The sequence below is a fragment of the Pinus tabuliformis genome, chromosome 9 (assembly GCF_031772625.1).
Source record: "Pinus tabuliformis cultivar Carrire ecotype Pingquan chromosome 9, CPIR1, whole genome shotgun sequence".
In the NCBI taxonomy this organism is placed as follows: Eukaryota; Viridiplantae; Streptophyta; class Pinopsida; order Pinales; family Pinaceae; genus Pinus; species Pinus tabuliformis.
In genome coordinates this window covers 106,864,181-106,879,811 of record NC_142307.1, presented here as the reverse complement: position 1 = coordinate 106,879,811, position 15,631 = coordinate 106,864,181, and the positions used below count along the sequence as shown (strand labels likewise).

Genomic DNA, 15,631 nt, shown 5'->3' with positions numbered 1-15,631 from the left:
AGCTTGATCTCACCATCGCATTTTTTTCTATCGGAACTTCATATCCTTTAATGTTGCACGTTGACCTTTATTTATTGAGATGTGTCGAACTCTAACTTAATGGGCTCCATCAAGGTATGTGTCTCATGGGTCAGAAAAGCTTAGAACCACATTGTTGACGAAGGCAAAAAAAGAGGTGGAAAAAATGCTTGAGCCTATTAAATCAGCATGGCAAACATCCGGGGTTAGCATTGTTTCTGATGGATGGACAAATCCAGCACAGCACCCACTAATCAACGTCATTGTGTCTTCCGTGAATGGTCCAGTGATCTTGAAATCCATGCACTTGGAAAATACAAGGATGCACAATATATGGGTGAGTTGTTTATTAAAGTTATTGAAGATGTAGGTGTTGATTCTTGTGTGTAAATCATTACAGATAATACCCCTGTTTGCAAGGTTGTTGGCATGATTGTGGAAGCTAAATATCCACAAGTATTTTGGACACCTTGCATTGTCCATTCATTGAATTTAGCACTTAAATCTATTGCTTTTGATGTGCTTCGGATTGGAAGCATTATTGAGGAAGCACGACATATCCGCAACTTCGTAGAAAACATACAAATGCCCTCGCTATCTACAAGGAGTACACCAATATATTATTGATGAAAATTGTGAATACACGGTTTGCCTCTTCATTCATCATGTTGAAGAGGTTGAGGGAGGTCAACACTGCACTTAGGGCCATGGTTATTTTATGATTTTGGTCTTTCTGGAGAAAGACAAATCAAGCAGCCTCAAAAAGAGTGAAGGGCACAATGTTAGTTGATGCTTGGTGGGAGAGGGTAGATCTACTTATTCTGATCATGGACCATATCATTTCTTTACTTCGGTTTGCAAATACAGACCAACCCATCCTAGGAGAGGTTTATGAGAGATGGGATTCCATGATTGAGTCTTTGAGGAGCATTATTTTACAGAGTGAGTGCCTAGAGTATAAGACATCATCAGAGGCCTTCTTCACCACCATATAGGATATTCTTGTCAGCGAATGGGACAAGAATTGCACACCTTTCCATGGTTTGGCTCACTCATTGAAACCCAAAATACTACAGCCATGAGTGGTTGAATGGTGGACCTTCCCGCAAATTCCCTGCTCACATGGATGGGGAAATTTCACAAGGGAGGAAAGATGCATTGAGGCGAGATTTTCAGGATACATAATCCCTTGATGAGGTGGAGGATGTCTTTGCAGAGTTTTCCACTGGCACAGGTCGATTTGCATGATATCATGTGATTAAAGACCAGGGTTTAAGAAGCCCTATTCTTAGTGGGCAACTCATGGGGCACCAAGCCCTCCTCTACAGCAATTAGCCATGAGGCTCCTCTCTCAGGCGACTTCATCCTCTTGTTGCGAGAGGAATTGGAGCACATATGGGAATTTGTATAGTGTCAAGAAGAGCAGGCTTGAGCAGTCCAGGACAAAGACAATGATGTGTGTGCACACCAACCTTCGTTTTATTTACAAACAAAGAGATGAGTAGTTGAAGGGAAAGACAAAGACGTGGGATGTCTTTCCAGATGATATGGGTTTGGATAGCAATGTTGAGTTGGCATTGACCAACTTGAATCTTAATGAGCCAGCGTTAAAACTTGTCACTTTTGATGATGGTGATAATGTAAAGGGGTCATCCTCCACACCAGAAGATGTAGAGATGACATTGGATACAGAGGAGGAGGACGCAGCAGAGGAGAGCAGTGGTGACCATGATGATGAGTACAATGATGTTGATTTTGATGAGGAGGATTGATGACTCATAAGCTACCTACTACCTTGAGGCTTGTAGTTGTTTTGTATTTGCTATTTCTATTTGCCATTGGCATTGCTACTACCTATGTAACACATTTTGATTTTGATGACTTAATGAGCAAACTACAGTGTTTTGTCTTTCTCCTATTGGATCATTGATGAATATTGAATATGTATTGTCACAATTGTATTTGTAATTTTGTATGCATAATGTTACTTTATAAAACTCACATCTAGATGAAGATCTATGTTTGAATCAATGAATTTGTATCATGAATTTGTGTAAGAAATATCTAATTTTTAATATATATATATATATATATAACGTGTCATGTTCCGGGGGGTCAACGTGTCCATGTCCAACACTCGAATCCTCATGTCCCGTGTCCCCGTGTCATGTGACTTAGATTAGGACAAGGTGGGACAAGGAAGGCATGGCACAGAATGATGTGGAAGAGGTAAACAAGTTACTGAAAAATTACGGAGAATACACAGTTACGGAGGAAAAAGGGGATGAAAAAGTTGTTCTTTAGAGTGAGAAAGAGGGTTGTCAGTATATAGGTTTTGACCGTTCAACTCATATGACATCTCCAGGAGAATAAGTCACTAGTTTAGATGATTAGCTATTGAAGTATTCTGTATTCTGACATTTGGAGATGATAAATCTCTTTACGGGTAAAACGGAAAGTTGTGGTCACTTCTGGAATCAATGAGAATAATTTTCTTTTAGCAGCAGTAAAAGAAAATTATGACTACAGGTTAAAGAAGACTTTGTAAAGTCTCAAATAAGCCTCTGGAGTATAGTACTTTAAAATTAATAAATATTTAGCAGCTCCAAGACTTCTGAAAATTGCCTCAGAGACCAATTTGTGCATACTGAAGTCAGGACAGGACATTCTTGTTGTAGCATTTATTGACACTGGAAACAGTCCACAATTGTTTCAAAACTTGGAAGTCATACATGATTGCAAGATTTGCAATGACAGCTAGGCAAATCGCACTATTTTCTCGGCATTAAATGTGGCAGAGAGATGATAGCTTCTTTATGACACAGGCTGAGTATACTGTGGATATTTTGGAAAGGTTCAAAAAGATGAGTTGAAAGCCAACTAGCACTACTTTTGAAGGCATGTTGAAGTTGCTCAGAAATGAAGATTCCAAGGTGGTTGATCAGAATTTATATCATCAATTGGTCAGATGTTTGATCTACCTGACTACAAAGCCAAATATTGCCTTTGCGATCAACATGTTTCTAGACTTGTGGCAAGACCCTTGGTTTCTAGAAGAGTTTCCTCCAATCCAAAACATTAAACCCAATCAAATAATATGAAGGCATCGCAGGAATCCATCAAAACTCCATAGGCACCATACTGCAATCCATCCATTGTGATGAAAATCATGAGTGTAACACTCACACAATATGAGAGGAGACATTGGGCTCCACTGATGCCTTGTTTAGACACACATTTACATATGCCCAAGCCTCAATGATTTCAAACTTCAATATTTGACAGCCAAAGTTGTGAAGAAATACTTCAAAAACCATTAATCCATTCCACTCTATCCAGAAATACTTTCCTAACCCTCTGCTTCATAGGAGATGCAGATATATTGCACTTTCATTTTTGTGCATTCCACCCTCTAGCTTCCACACTTGCAAAATGTTCTCATGGCAACAATAAACAACCATCGCAATCTAGGAAAGAATCCACTGGCACAAGGATATTTCTTCTGAGTTCAAATATGATGGCTGCCTTTTAATGGTGTGATCGACAGAAACAGTAAACTGCCTCTACAGCACAGCGTATTGTGTCAAATATAAACAATGGCCATTTTTCTTTAAAAATCAAATAAGAAATTACAATTATAATTGGTCTCAGTTGGAAACAGCCAACTTCCAAGAGAACCCTTTGTCAAGGGCTCCCAGCCACTCATTTTTGCCATAAGAAACCTACAAAGTAATAGGGGAAATGATGGGCATTTTTCTTTAAAAATCAAATAAGAAATTACAATTATAATTGCTCTTCCTTGGAAACAGCCAATTTCCAGGAGAACCATTTCTCAAGGGCTCCCTGCTGCTCATCTTTTCTGTAAGAAACCTACCAAGTAATATGGGGATTGGTTTCTTTCAAAAGCATATAATTTTCAGAGAGAATAATGTACATATGCCATCTCAGTCATTTCCCTGCTTATTCAGTCGCAATCTCATTAAAATTGCCGGGTAAAAATAAAGCTGAAGCTTTACAGACTTACCCCACTCTCAAGTAATGGCCTGCTTCAGATGAATTATATGAAATAAGGGTTGCCATCTAAATGTCTTTGTGATGAACATGTGTCAGCCAAGATGAAAATGAATCTTCCTTCTCATTTTAACTATATCTTCCACTTTCAATGCAATTGATTGACGCCGCCTTCAGATGAAACTTATGTATAAAGGCTGGCATCTGAATTCAGAGTTTGTGTGCACTGAATAAAAGACATTTTAAGAAGGAAACATCATTTTCCTTTTAATCATATGGACTATCTCCACTAGGTTCATCCTTAACTACCTCCAATACCAGGAGTATTTTCACTAGTACACCTCCCCACCCTGGGCCATTCACAAGAAATGCACCTTTTAACTACCGATCCCTCCTCGTATCCTTCTGATCCCTAATATAACATCAACTAAAGCTCAGCAGGCTCTTGATGATTTCTTTCTTCACAACTCAAGAGAAACTCAAATACCACAGAATTTTTTGATATCCTTGTGCCACAAGTTATCCTCAAAGGAGAAATACTACCTGGCACACCTGTTACTTGCATGCAAATGCTCCATGATGCCCAAGGCATTACATGCCACATTTGGCTACCCCCTTGGATTTTTAAAACATCATATTTCTCCAATTTTCTCTCCTAGCAGAAACTCATTCATCAACTACGGCCTTTGCCTTTTATCATTCACTCAATCATTCAGCAACCTGTCAAATCATTTTATTAACCAACCTTCATTCTTTTTTGTTTTTTTAACAGGGTAAGTTGTGCCCCTGATCATGGCAGCGCTTCGAATAATATGCCAAAAAGGGATATCCCTGACCAATTCCATGTTGATATTGTCTCTGGTTTTGCTTTAATTTATCCCCAATGTAAACTGATACCAATATTCCAGCTTGAACAAAACAAGATGCTTGCCAAACACCTAATGATTCAGTAGTTCATATTTCTGACATCTAGGACAACGCCATCAAGTTGAGCTACTTGTGCCTTTCAGGAAAGCTAAATACCTGTGGGGAATGTAATCATCACAGTTACACCATGAGAATATCCAGATGTCTTCTCTCCAGTTCCCACCATCTATCCAAGTTAATCTTTAATAGTCATAGAACCATCTTTCACTTCTACAAAAATTGTTACACCCAATTGACTTCTGAGTTCAAGTAACACTGAAATGATGCTCAGGAGTTGATCCCCTCAGTGCCTATTCTAGAAGAAAGACAACACCAATCTTCTCCAAGTTCAAGAATTATGCAGCTAGAAATTACACAAATTTATGGATATCCAACTTACACATTAACTAGTCTAATAAATGGAGCAGTAGACAGTTTGCAACGAAGCAGGAAAAGTTTGATCACTCAGGTTAATCGAATCCAACTGAATGGTCAATATCAATGCTAACAGCTGATACAAATCAAATTTTAAGTCGAAAACACATATGCCAATTTAATGCCAATGGAGGAGCTGATTATTCAAGAATAATGAACTTCAATATCCTCAATCTATCACAAATACCAGAATTAAAATTCAATAATAATGAACTTGAACTTACAAAATCCTTAATTTAGCACTCAGGAGCTCAGGTTCAAGAGTACCCTTTAGTGTAGGTGTAGCAGTATGTTATAAGCTTACTACAAGATGTACAAAAACATATTTAATGGAGGTTTTCACCTTCAACTACACATCCACTCTTGATGTGAAAAATATAAATAGGAAATATAAAAGTAAACTCAAACATCTATTTCTGTAGGAACCCTTTGGAACACTAAACTATTAAGTCAATTGAGAAAATTAATGAACGTGATATATGGTACAACACTTTTTCACAAAACAAACAACACGATGGCAAGAAGAGGAAGCCCATTGGCACCAGCGCAGTTACCAGAACCATTTGTCACAAGCATCAACAGCCTTGACATTACTTGCCACCAAGGGCATCTGCCCATATAGAAACACAAAATCATTTAAGCATCGTGTTCGTCGTTCACTGTGTCCTTTCAAGCTACTAATGCCAGTTGAACCAATCTCAAATATTTTACCTGCAAAAAAAAGAAGCATATACAATGAACTCCCTTGCTTTTCCTACATCTTACGAATTGTACAAGAATGTTCTTTGAATGTAGATTTCTACAAGATGCAGAACAAGAAACAGTAACAAACCTACATTTAATTTTTTTTTATCTTTTGAATTTGAGAGATGTCAAATGTGCATCATAATATTAAACAACAGATAAAAGGTATAAACAATGTTCCACCAAGTTTCAGGGGGTACGTGTGGGAGCAACCCTAAATTTTAGGGGAATTAAGAGGGGGGGGGGTGCGAACGTAGTGATGATTCAAATTCAAATTCAATAATGAAATTGTTAATTTTGGTATGTTCTATGCTTGGAGCAATTTACTTCAATTTTTCATATTAGCCCAATGACAATATTCAGATTAGCAATCACATCAGCATTATAGCAAAGTGCAGATAGAACATAAACATAAACAGTAGAAGACAAGCAAAGACAAAAGGACACAAGATGTGGCACCAACCAGGGACAAACCCCAATGTGAGGAAACCCTTGATCAATTCTTCATATATTCTTCAATAGTTCAACAGAGAGAAAGAGATAAGAGTACAATAATTTGAAGTCAATACTTGCCAAATAGGAGATCAAAGATCTTCTCCATGAAGATGACACGATGAGGTTGGAATTCTGACACCAAGGACTAAAGATATACAGCAGATGATAGGCCTAGAACAGCTCAACCAATCACCCAGATTACTGAGGCTTTCCTTCCATAAGACTCCTTCCTTTGCTGCTTCACTGATCATGACAAGGCTGCTCATCTGGCATCTTATATATGCTGCAAGGACTGGTGCATATCTTGGCAAACCTGGTCACTGGTCAGGGCACAAACTTTGTGCTACAGCACCCTAAACACACCCCACAGTCCACCTATCGATTGTGGTTAGCCTTCATACAGTCCCTCCAACTATACCTGCATTCTAGGGCTGCTAACCTTCTGAATGCAGCTCCTAAAAGGCCTCCAACTGCTATCTATGGCCTGCGGCCTAGCCCAGCAGTGGACTGTAACTTTGGTCCTTCAATCAGTGTCCCAATCAGCCCTTAAACAGCAGTCCCTAGCTCCTCCTTTAAGCGACTTCTACTGCCCTGCAAATCAAGCTCAAGAACAACCTTATCATGCCCAAACAGCCTTGAATTAGACCACGCTGTCACCTACAGCAATGTGGCTTTAACACAGATCCTTCACGCTGTTGTAGTACTCCTTTTGCTGCGGCTAGGTCCACACTTCTTGCTGCGTCTTAGGGTCCCTTTCAAGCTGTGTTTAGGGCTCCTCAAACTGTGTCTTCAGGCCTTCTTATGCTGCGGATTAGGGCCTCACAAACTGCGGCTAGGTGAGCTGTGTATAAGGCCTTTTCATGACAGCGAATAGGAGGCTCTCTAGACTGCGTATGTGTCTCTCTTGACAGCGGATTAGGGCTGCTGATTAGGCCTCCTGTTGCTGCGGAATTAAGCCTGCAGTTAGGGCACTAGGCCAACTTCCAGACTGCGGTTATGCCTTCTTTGTGACTGTGGCTAGGGCATGGCTAGATCCCCTTCAACTGTGGCTAGGTGTCTCTCACTTCAACTGCGTCTAGGCCATCTTGACTTGCTGCATATAGAACCGATCCTTCACTGCGTCTAGGGCTTCTCCCTCTTGATCTTTCTAGCCACCAAACCCAAACGAGTGGACAGAGATCTTAGGAGAAGCATGTGTGCAAAAATGACTTGAAGACCTCTTCTATTTATAATGCAACGTTGAGGATAAGTTGGGGTAATTTGGTTGCTGGCCGACCTTGACAAATTGTCAAATAATACAAATAAATTCATATCTCCATAAATACATGTTGGAATCGGATGATCTTTAGATCAATCCTACACCTCTTGGTGAGAGGAATCCAAGAAAAATATCAGCTGCCATAAATAAGATGACCCACATGGAGTTTAGCCCTAGTTGCCAATATTAACACTCCCTCTCAACTAGGGATAACTCCATCTGCTAATCCATCTGTCAATCCGTACTATCTCTGCCATCAATGCAGTTCCCTACATTGCTCTGCTCTGCTAAACTATGAAGAAGAAGTGATCAAGAATGTATCATACAATTCTCTACTGACCCAAAGTCAATCCCATATAAAAAGAGTGTCTCATACCACCCTTACTCATCCGAAATCAGTTTCAAATAGAGTGTCTCATACCACTCTTACTAATCCGAAATCAATTCCAAATAAAAAGAGTGTCTCATACCACTCTTACCGACCCAAAGTCAGTTCCAAATGTTCCCAGATCAATATCATCCTAGCATAGAGAGTACGGTAGTACACGATGCATCCATCGATAGTATTATGGTCCCTATCCTCATTTCCCTGCTCATTGGCCAGATGAGAGGTACTTCCCATGAGTCCCAGACTGCATGGGTAGGATGTCTCAGCAGGAGAAGGATGAACCACTCATCCTGCCTACATGTCACCATGGGGTATCCTAGGGGAAGGCTAAACCACTACCCCTATGATTGTGTCTCAACAGGAAAAGGATGAACCACTCATCCTACCTACATAGCAAACCACTGGGGGAAGGTTGAACCACTCACCCTATGGTTGCTCATCGCTCCAAGAAGTACCCCATGCCCCTCGGAGCTCCCAGAGCTCAATATCCATATCATACAAGACCCTCAGGAGAGGGTCTCTCAACGACTCCTAATCGTTCTCGGAAAGTCAAGAATTTGACCTTTCCCGGGGGCTTCATCTGAATATCGGCGACCTGCACATCAGTCCCAATGTTATGGAGCCTTATTGCTCCTCATTGTACCATATCCCAGATAAAGTGGTACCTGATGTCTGTGTGTTGGGAGAGATCATGAAATACAGGATTCTCTGATAATCAAATCCCATTCTGGTTGTCACAGAGGATCACGGTGGTATCCAGCATGTGTCCAAACAACTCACTGAAGAGCTTCCCCAACCAGAAAACTTCACACGAGACCATACTCGCAGCTATGTATCCGGCCTCAACAGTGCTCAAAGAAATTGACTTCTGTGTCCTGCTCATCGAGGATATCGAAGCAGAACCCAAAGAGAACCAGCACTCAGAAGTGCTTTTTCGATCCACCATACTGCCTGCCCAATCAGTATCAGAATAACCAAGCAGCCTCAGAACTCCGGCAATGAATCTCAGTCCATGAGTGATTGTGCCCCGAAGATATCTCAGAAGATTCTTGGCACCAATCCAATGTGAGTGATGAGGCTCAGCCATATGTTGGCTCAACATACTAACTACAAAATATATATCCAGAAGGGAGTCCATCGAGAACATCAATGCTACTATGAGTTGACGAAACTCAGAGGCATTTCCCAAATCAAGTCCGGCAGCACTACCGCATAACTTCTTAAAGTTAAGCTCCATCGGGCTAATCACAGGGTTGCAATCCACCATTTCAAATTCAGAATCCAACTCCCTCTTATGTTCGTAAATGAGAGGGTCGGTACCTATCAAAAAGAGGTCGTTGTCACAAGGTACCAGTGTGAGAGGTCTATCATCCACAACCTTGAAGCAATGGTTAGGATCGGCTTCACTCTTTGTGAATCTCAACTTCATCAAATAGTTATCAATCCTCTCCTACCAAGCCCCGGGTGCTTGCTCCAAACTATAGAGAGCTTTCTTCAACCTGCATACATGAGATTCCCGATCATGAATCTCAAACCCCTCGGATTGTTCCACATCTGTGGTCTTGCTATTACATGAGGGGAATGGTCCCCTTGTAAGATTTCCTTCGATACATCTCAGACATGTACCCTCATTCTCTTCTTTGAATTCAAGCATCCCTATCACCATCTGTCTCACATCAGGTAGGGCCTTACAATGAAGATGGGCAGACCTTCGGTGCCATTGAAGAGATGTGTCACACGACATGGTCCCCAATGGACTTCCTACAACTTGATACAAAGTGCCAACCCTGAACCCAAGAGTAAAAGCATCTTTAAAATTCTTTTTCCAAACACGTACCTTTCCATCGATGAATGCCACCTTGTAACCTTTGTCTTCCATTGCCAAAATGGACACCAGGTTCTTCTTGAGATCAGGTACATAAAGAACTTCTTGTAAATGAATCGAGTTACCCTGATCCAATTGAAGAGTAACATTCCCTACACCCTTTACGGGATAGGTGGCATCGTCTCCAAGAATAATCTCCAAGTTTGTTTCCTTCTCTATCAGATTAGAGAGAGCTTCCTTGTATCTGGTGAAGTGCCTTGAGGCACCACTATCAATAAGCCAATTTCCTAAAGAGTCCGGAGGAGAGGTAGTGGAGAGGGCCGATATAAGATAATACTCCTTTTATGTTGATTTGGGGTAGCATCAGATGTGCTCTAGCCATGAAAATTGGTGGAGAGGCTAAGGCACATGAGATCTCCAATACCCATAAAGGGTTTGGGTAGATTCTAAATAGTTTGGGAGATATTAAAATAATTAATATTTTTAATGGAGTCTCTAAGTCTAAACTTAGGGAAATTAAAATATTAATGTGAATTAATATAAAATTGTGTTAGAATGGTCCAAAAGTCATGGATCAAGCCACATCTAATCTTAGTCGTTGATTAGGGACTTAATCTCGGTCGTTGATCTGTCAACGAGAAAAGTATAATAGGAGGCTTGAGGGTCACTTGGAGAACACACCAAGAGATCAAGATTTCGACTTTTTGGGGCGGGTTTGCTGAGAAAGTTGAGATAGTGATCTGGAGTTGCAACGGAGGGGCAGTGAATACAGAAGCAGAGAGGCAGAGATAGTGCCAGGAGGATCAACACAGCTGCCAGGAAAGCTGACGTAGAGGGCAGAAGCCGGAATTGCCAAGAACAATGGGAACTACCCAAACTGCTGGGAACGCTGACGCAGAGGGCAGAAGCCGAAACTGGTGGGAACAGCCGGAACTGCCAAGAAAGTTGGCACAGAGGGCAGAAGCCGGAACTGTCGGGAAAGCTGACTCGGAGGGCAAAAGAAGGAACAACCAGAACTGTAGGGAATTACTGGAACTACCGGGAAAGCTAATGGAGAGGACAACTGCCGGAACAGTCGGAACTGTCGGGAACTACCGAAACTGCTGGGAAAGCTGACACAGAGGGCAGAAGAGGCTTCCACAGTGCCTAGAGACTGATGTCAGGGTTTTTTGTGGGGCAGATTGGAGCTGAGGAGCTGCCAGAGTGTTTATCCAAGGTTTTAGCCGAGCATCTGTCTCTGAAGGAGAGGTACTACTGCCGAGATTTTTCTCTATTGGGTGAGTCGGATTTGGCACCCAGATTGTATTCTAAAACTACAAACCCTCAAATAGTTGCACCGGTTTTCCCGCATTGGGTTTTTCCAGGGACATTCGTCCAAAAATAACAGTGTCATTTGTGTGCTTGTTTCTGTTTCCTTCAGTTGATGATCTGTAATGTGTTGAGCATGTGCATGTGTTTATTTTCAATATTTACATGGTAAGGAATAAATCAGAAAGTACATGGAGGGTTTCTAACTGTTAGACTTAGAAACTTCAACATGGTATCACAGCGTGGTTGCAGATAACAGGAGAACTGAGAACATCAACAGAGCAAAACAACAGCAGCAGAAAACAGTTGTCCTTAGTGACAAAAGATGTTCCTAGCAGCAAAGCAGCAAGGGAGGGGTGACACAGTGCCTGCGTCATCAAGTTCGAGCCAAGAAGAGGTTGTGCAAAGGCTGAGAGAGGCAAAGACAAGCTCACATAGAGCCACACAGAGGCCAGGAGGGCTAACGCAGTTGGTTGAAGAATCTAGTTTGTCGTGGGACTGCACAGAGCCTAGGAGCTCTCACCTTCAGGCAGCTGGGGTTTAGGAGGCTGTGGGTAAGTTGCAAGAGTGGAGCTGGTGGGGTACTGTTGTCAAAACAGTACCTAACAAGGCAAGGCCAAGGAGGAGGGAGTTGCTACCGACGGTTTCTAGCCGAGAAATCCGGATCAGTGGTGCGGCTGCACATACGATCAGAGTGGGGGGCATCTCGACATGGGCAAAAGGATTTCCAGGAGGGAAATCGAGACTCAAAGGGAGTCCAGAAGAGAACTTCCAGACATGAAGTAGAGAGACTCAACAGGGGTCGAACCGAGAACTTCTAGACGGGAAGTAGAGAGACTCAGCAAGAGTTGAATCGAGAACTTCTAGACGGGAAGTAGAGAGACTCAGCGAGAGTCGAACAAAAAACTTCCAGACGGGAAGTGGAGAGACTCAGCAGGAGTCGAACCGAGAATTTCCAAGCGAGAAGTAGAGAGACTCGGAGGAGTCGACAGAGGAGACAGATGATGACTGTGCCATGAGTGCTCATGTGCCACTTCAGAAGAAGTGGGGAGACATCAAGTTGTAGTCAGGAGGACCACAGGCGATGAGGGGCAGGATCCTCGAGGTACCCAACCTCTTGGATTAGACCTTACTACGGGAGCCCCGAAGAGGAGTAGCAGGATTGGTGGATGTCGGTAGAGATGGATGCGGATGGAGCGACAGAGGGAGCTACAGTGCAAGATTCCCAAGACAGCGCGAGGCTAGCAGGCTGCAACAGTGCGAGAGGCACGAGAGTGTTGCACCAGTGCAGGATGGCACAGAGAGGTGTGCAACAGTGCGAAATGCATGGAGTTGTTGCAGCAGCGCAGAAGTCAGAGAGAGAGAGCACTTGTAAGTGAGAGAGGGAGCTTCAGCATCAGGAGTGTTTCTAGCCTAACGAAGATGTCAAAGTTGGCAGATCAATTACTTACTTCTCAGTAACTAAGTTGCAGTGCAGCAGTTAGCAGTGGTAGGGATATGGGTAGCACGATGCACCATGATGAGAAGGGTTGCAGTGCAGATGCAGTAGTGGCAGTGTCAGGGCCATGGGCAACAGCGCTAATGCAGAGGGAGTTGCAGTACGGATGTAGCAGTAGCAACGGCAAGGCCATGGGTAGCAATACAGGATGCAACAGTGCAGAGGATGTTGGGCAGCAGACCTAGCATCAACACAGGGACCGATGTTGGATGATCAGAGTGATGCTCAATGAGGAGTATTACTAGAGCACAATCCTTGCTAAGAGGGAGTGTTGATTTGGGGTAGCATCAGATGTGCTCTAGCCACGAAAATTGGTAGAGAGGCTAAGGCACATGAGATCTCCAATACCCAGAAAGGGTTTGGGCAAATTCTAAACATTTTGGGAGATATTAAAATAATTAATATTTTTAATGGAGTCCCTAAGTCTAAACTTAGGGAAATTAAAATATTAATGTGAATTAATATAAAACTGTGTTAGAATGCCCAAAAGTCATGGATCAAGCCACATATAATCTTCGCTGTTGATTAGGGACTTAATCTCGGCCATCGATTTGTCAACAAGAAAAGTATAAAAGGAGGCTTGAGGGTCACTTGGAGAACACACCAAGAGATCAAGATTTCGACTTTCTCGAGCTGGGTTTGCTGAGAAAGTTGGGAGAGTGATCTGGAGTTGTAGCTGAGGGGCAGTGAATACAGAAACAGAGAGGCAGAGATAGTGCCGGACGGATCAGCGGCTAGGAAAGCTGAAGCAGAGGGCAGAAGCCAGAACTGTCGGGAATAGCCGGAACTGCCGAGAAAGATGACGCAGAGGGCAGAAGTCGGAACTGCCGGGAACGCTGACACAGAGGGCAGAAGCCAGAACTGTCGGGAATAGCGGAACTGTCGGGAACTACCGAAACTGCCGGGAAAGCTGACATAGAGGGCAAAAGAGGCTGCCACAGTCCCTAGAGGCTGACGCTGGGGTTTCTCGTGGGGCAGATTGGAGTTGAAGAGCTGCCGGAGTGTTTGTCCGGGGTTTCAGCTCGAGCATCTGTCTCCGAAATGAGGTACTACTGCCGAGATTTTTCTCTATTGGGTGAGCCGGATTTGGCACCCACATTGTATTCTGAAACTGCTTAACAAATCAAACCCTCAAATAGCTGCATCGGTTTTCCCACATTGCGTTTCTCCGAGGACATTAGTCCAAAAATAATGGTGTCATTTGTGTGCTTGTTTTTGTTTCCTTCAATTGATGATCTGTAATGTGTTGAGCATGTACTTGTGTTTATTTTCAATATTTACATGGCAAATAACTTGTTAATTAATCAGAACAAGTAGGAAGGAATAAATCAGAAAGTACATGGAGGGTTTCTAATTGTTAGACTTAGAAACTTCAACATCTTGCTTATCAGAAACAACATTTGATTCTTCATACCTAGAGTTCCTTGCTTTCTTGGAGTGTCGACCATTTCCTTGATGCCCTGCATTCCTTTTTCCTTTTGCCCCCGGAATGATTGTGATCATCATCATGTGATGTGTCCCTTATATTTGGACACTCCCTTGCATAGTGGCCAAACTTATTGCAAGCAAAGCATTTGCCTTTCCTTCCTCCCTTAGATCCAGCCTTTCCATTGAAATGACCTTTAGACCCTGCATAATTTCTCCTTTTGGCATGAGTGGAGAAAGCAGTAGGGTTGCCTCTATTAGAAGGCATTTCTTGCTCCACCATCCTAGTTTCTTCTTGAATGCATCTCGACATCAATTCTTCAAACCCTGGAATTCAATCATTATTGAGAATAGTGGTTCTAAATATATACCACTCAGGTGGGAGCCCTCCAAGAGTAGTGATAGTAAGTTCCCTGTCAGATATGATTTCTCCAATCGATAGAAGATCATTCTTGATCTCGGTGATCCTTAAGAAGTAGGATTGAATATCCTCGTCCTTGCCCTTCTTAATATCCTTCAACTTATTTTTGAGGAACAAAATTTGATTTGCATCACTAACCTTGAACATGCTTACCAATCTATCGTAGATCTCCTTGGAGGTGTTTAGATCGGAGATGTAGGCCACCAGACGCTTGTCAATGGAATCTCTGATAATCTTCTTCGCTTTGACTTCACCCTTGGTGTACTTGTTCTTTGTAGCAGCTGGTGCATTTGATGGAGGCTCAGGGATTTTACCCTTCACATAATCCAACACTTCTTGTTCTTCCAATGTCAGATCAAGAGACATCTTCCATCCGTGATAGTCAGACTTTTCACGGAGCTTGTCTTCAGCCGGGAAGTGGGATGAGGAACCCATTGAGCCTTTTGTCCTTTTCAACTGTCTTCAATGATTGCTCTTTCACACTTGCTTGGGCTTTGTCTTCACCTCGGCTCTGGTACCATGTTAATTTTGGTATGTTCTATGCTTAGAGGAATTTACTTCAATTTTTCATATTAGCCCAATGACAATACTCAGATTAGCAATCACATCAGCATTATAGTAAAGTGCAGATAGAACATAACATAAACAATAGAAGACAAGCCAAGACAAAAGGACACATGATGTGGCACAAGCCAGGGACAAACCCCAATGTGAGGAAACCCTTGATCAATTCTTCATATATTCTTCAATAGTTCAACAGAGAGAAAGAGAGAGAGTATAATGATTTGAAGTCAATACTTGACTTACCAAATAGGAGATCAAAGATTTTCTCCATGAAGATGACACGATGAGGTTGGAATTCTGACACCAAGGACTGAACATATACAGTAGATGATAGG

The 15,631-nt window shown here is 42.3% G+C and overlaps 1 protein-coding gene across 1 annotated transcript in view; it reads right to left on the bottom strand.

The window, feature by feature from the left end:
* Positions 1–5,545: 5,545 nt before the first annotated feature.
* LOC149147300 (glycosylinositol phosphorylceramide mannosyl transferase 1-like) overlaps positions 5,546–15,631 on the bottom strand; it is a 74,667-nt gene continuing 64,581 nt past the window's right edge. Inside the window, exon 5 of the mRNA XM_089438786.1 lies at positions 5,546–6,081. Coding sequence (XP_089294912.1) covers positions 5,921–6,081 — 161 coding nt within the window. The 3' untranslated portion in view covers positions 5,546–5,920. The remainder of the gene's footprint in view (positions 6,082–15,631) is intronic.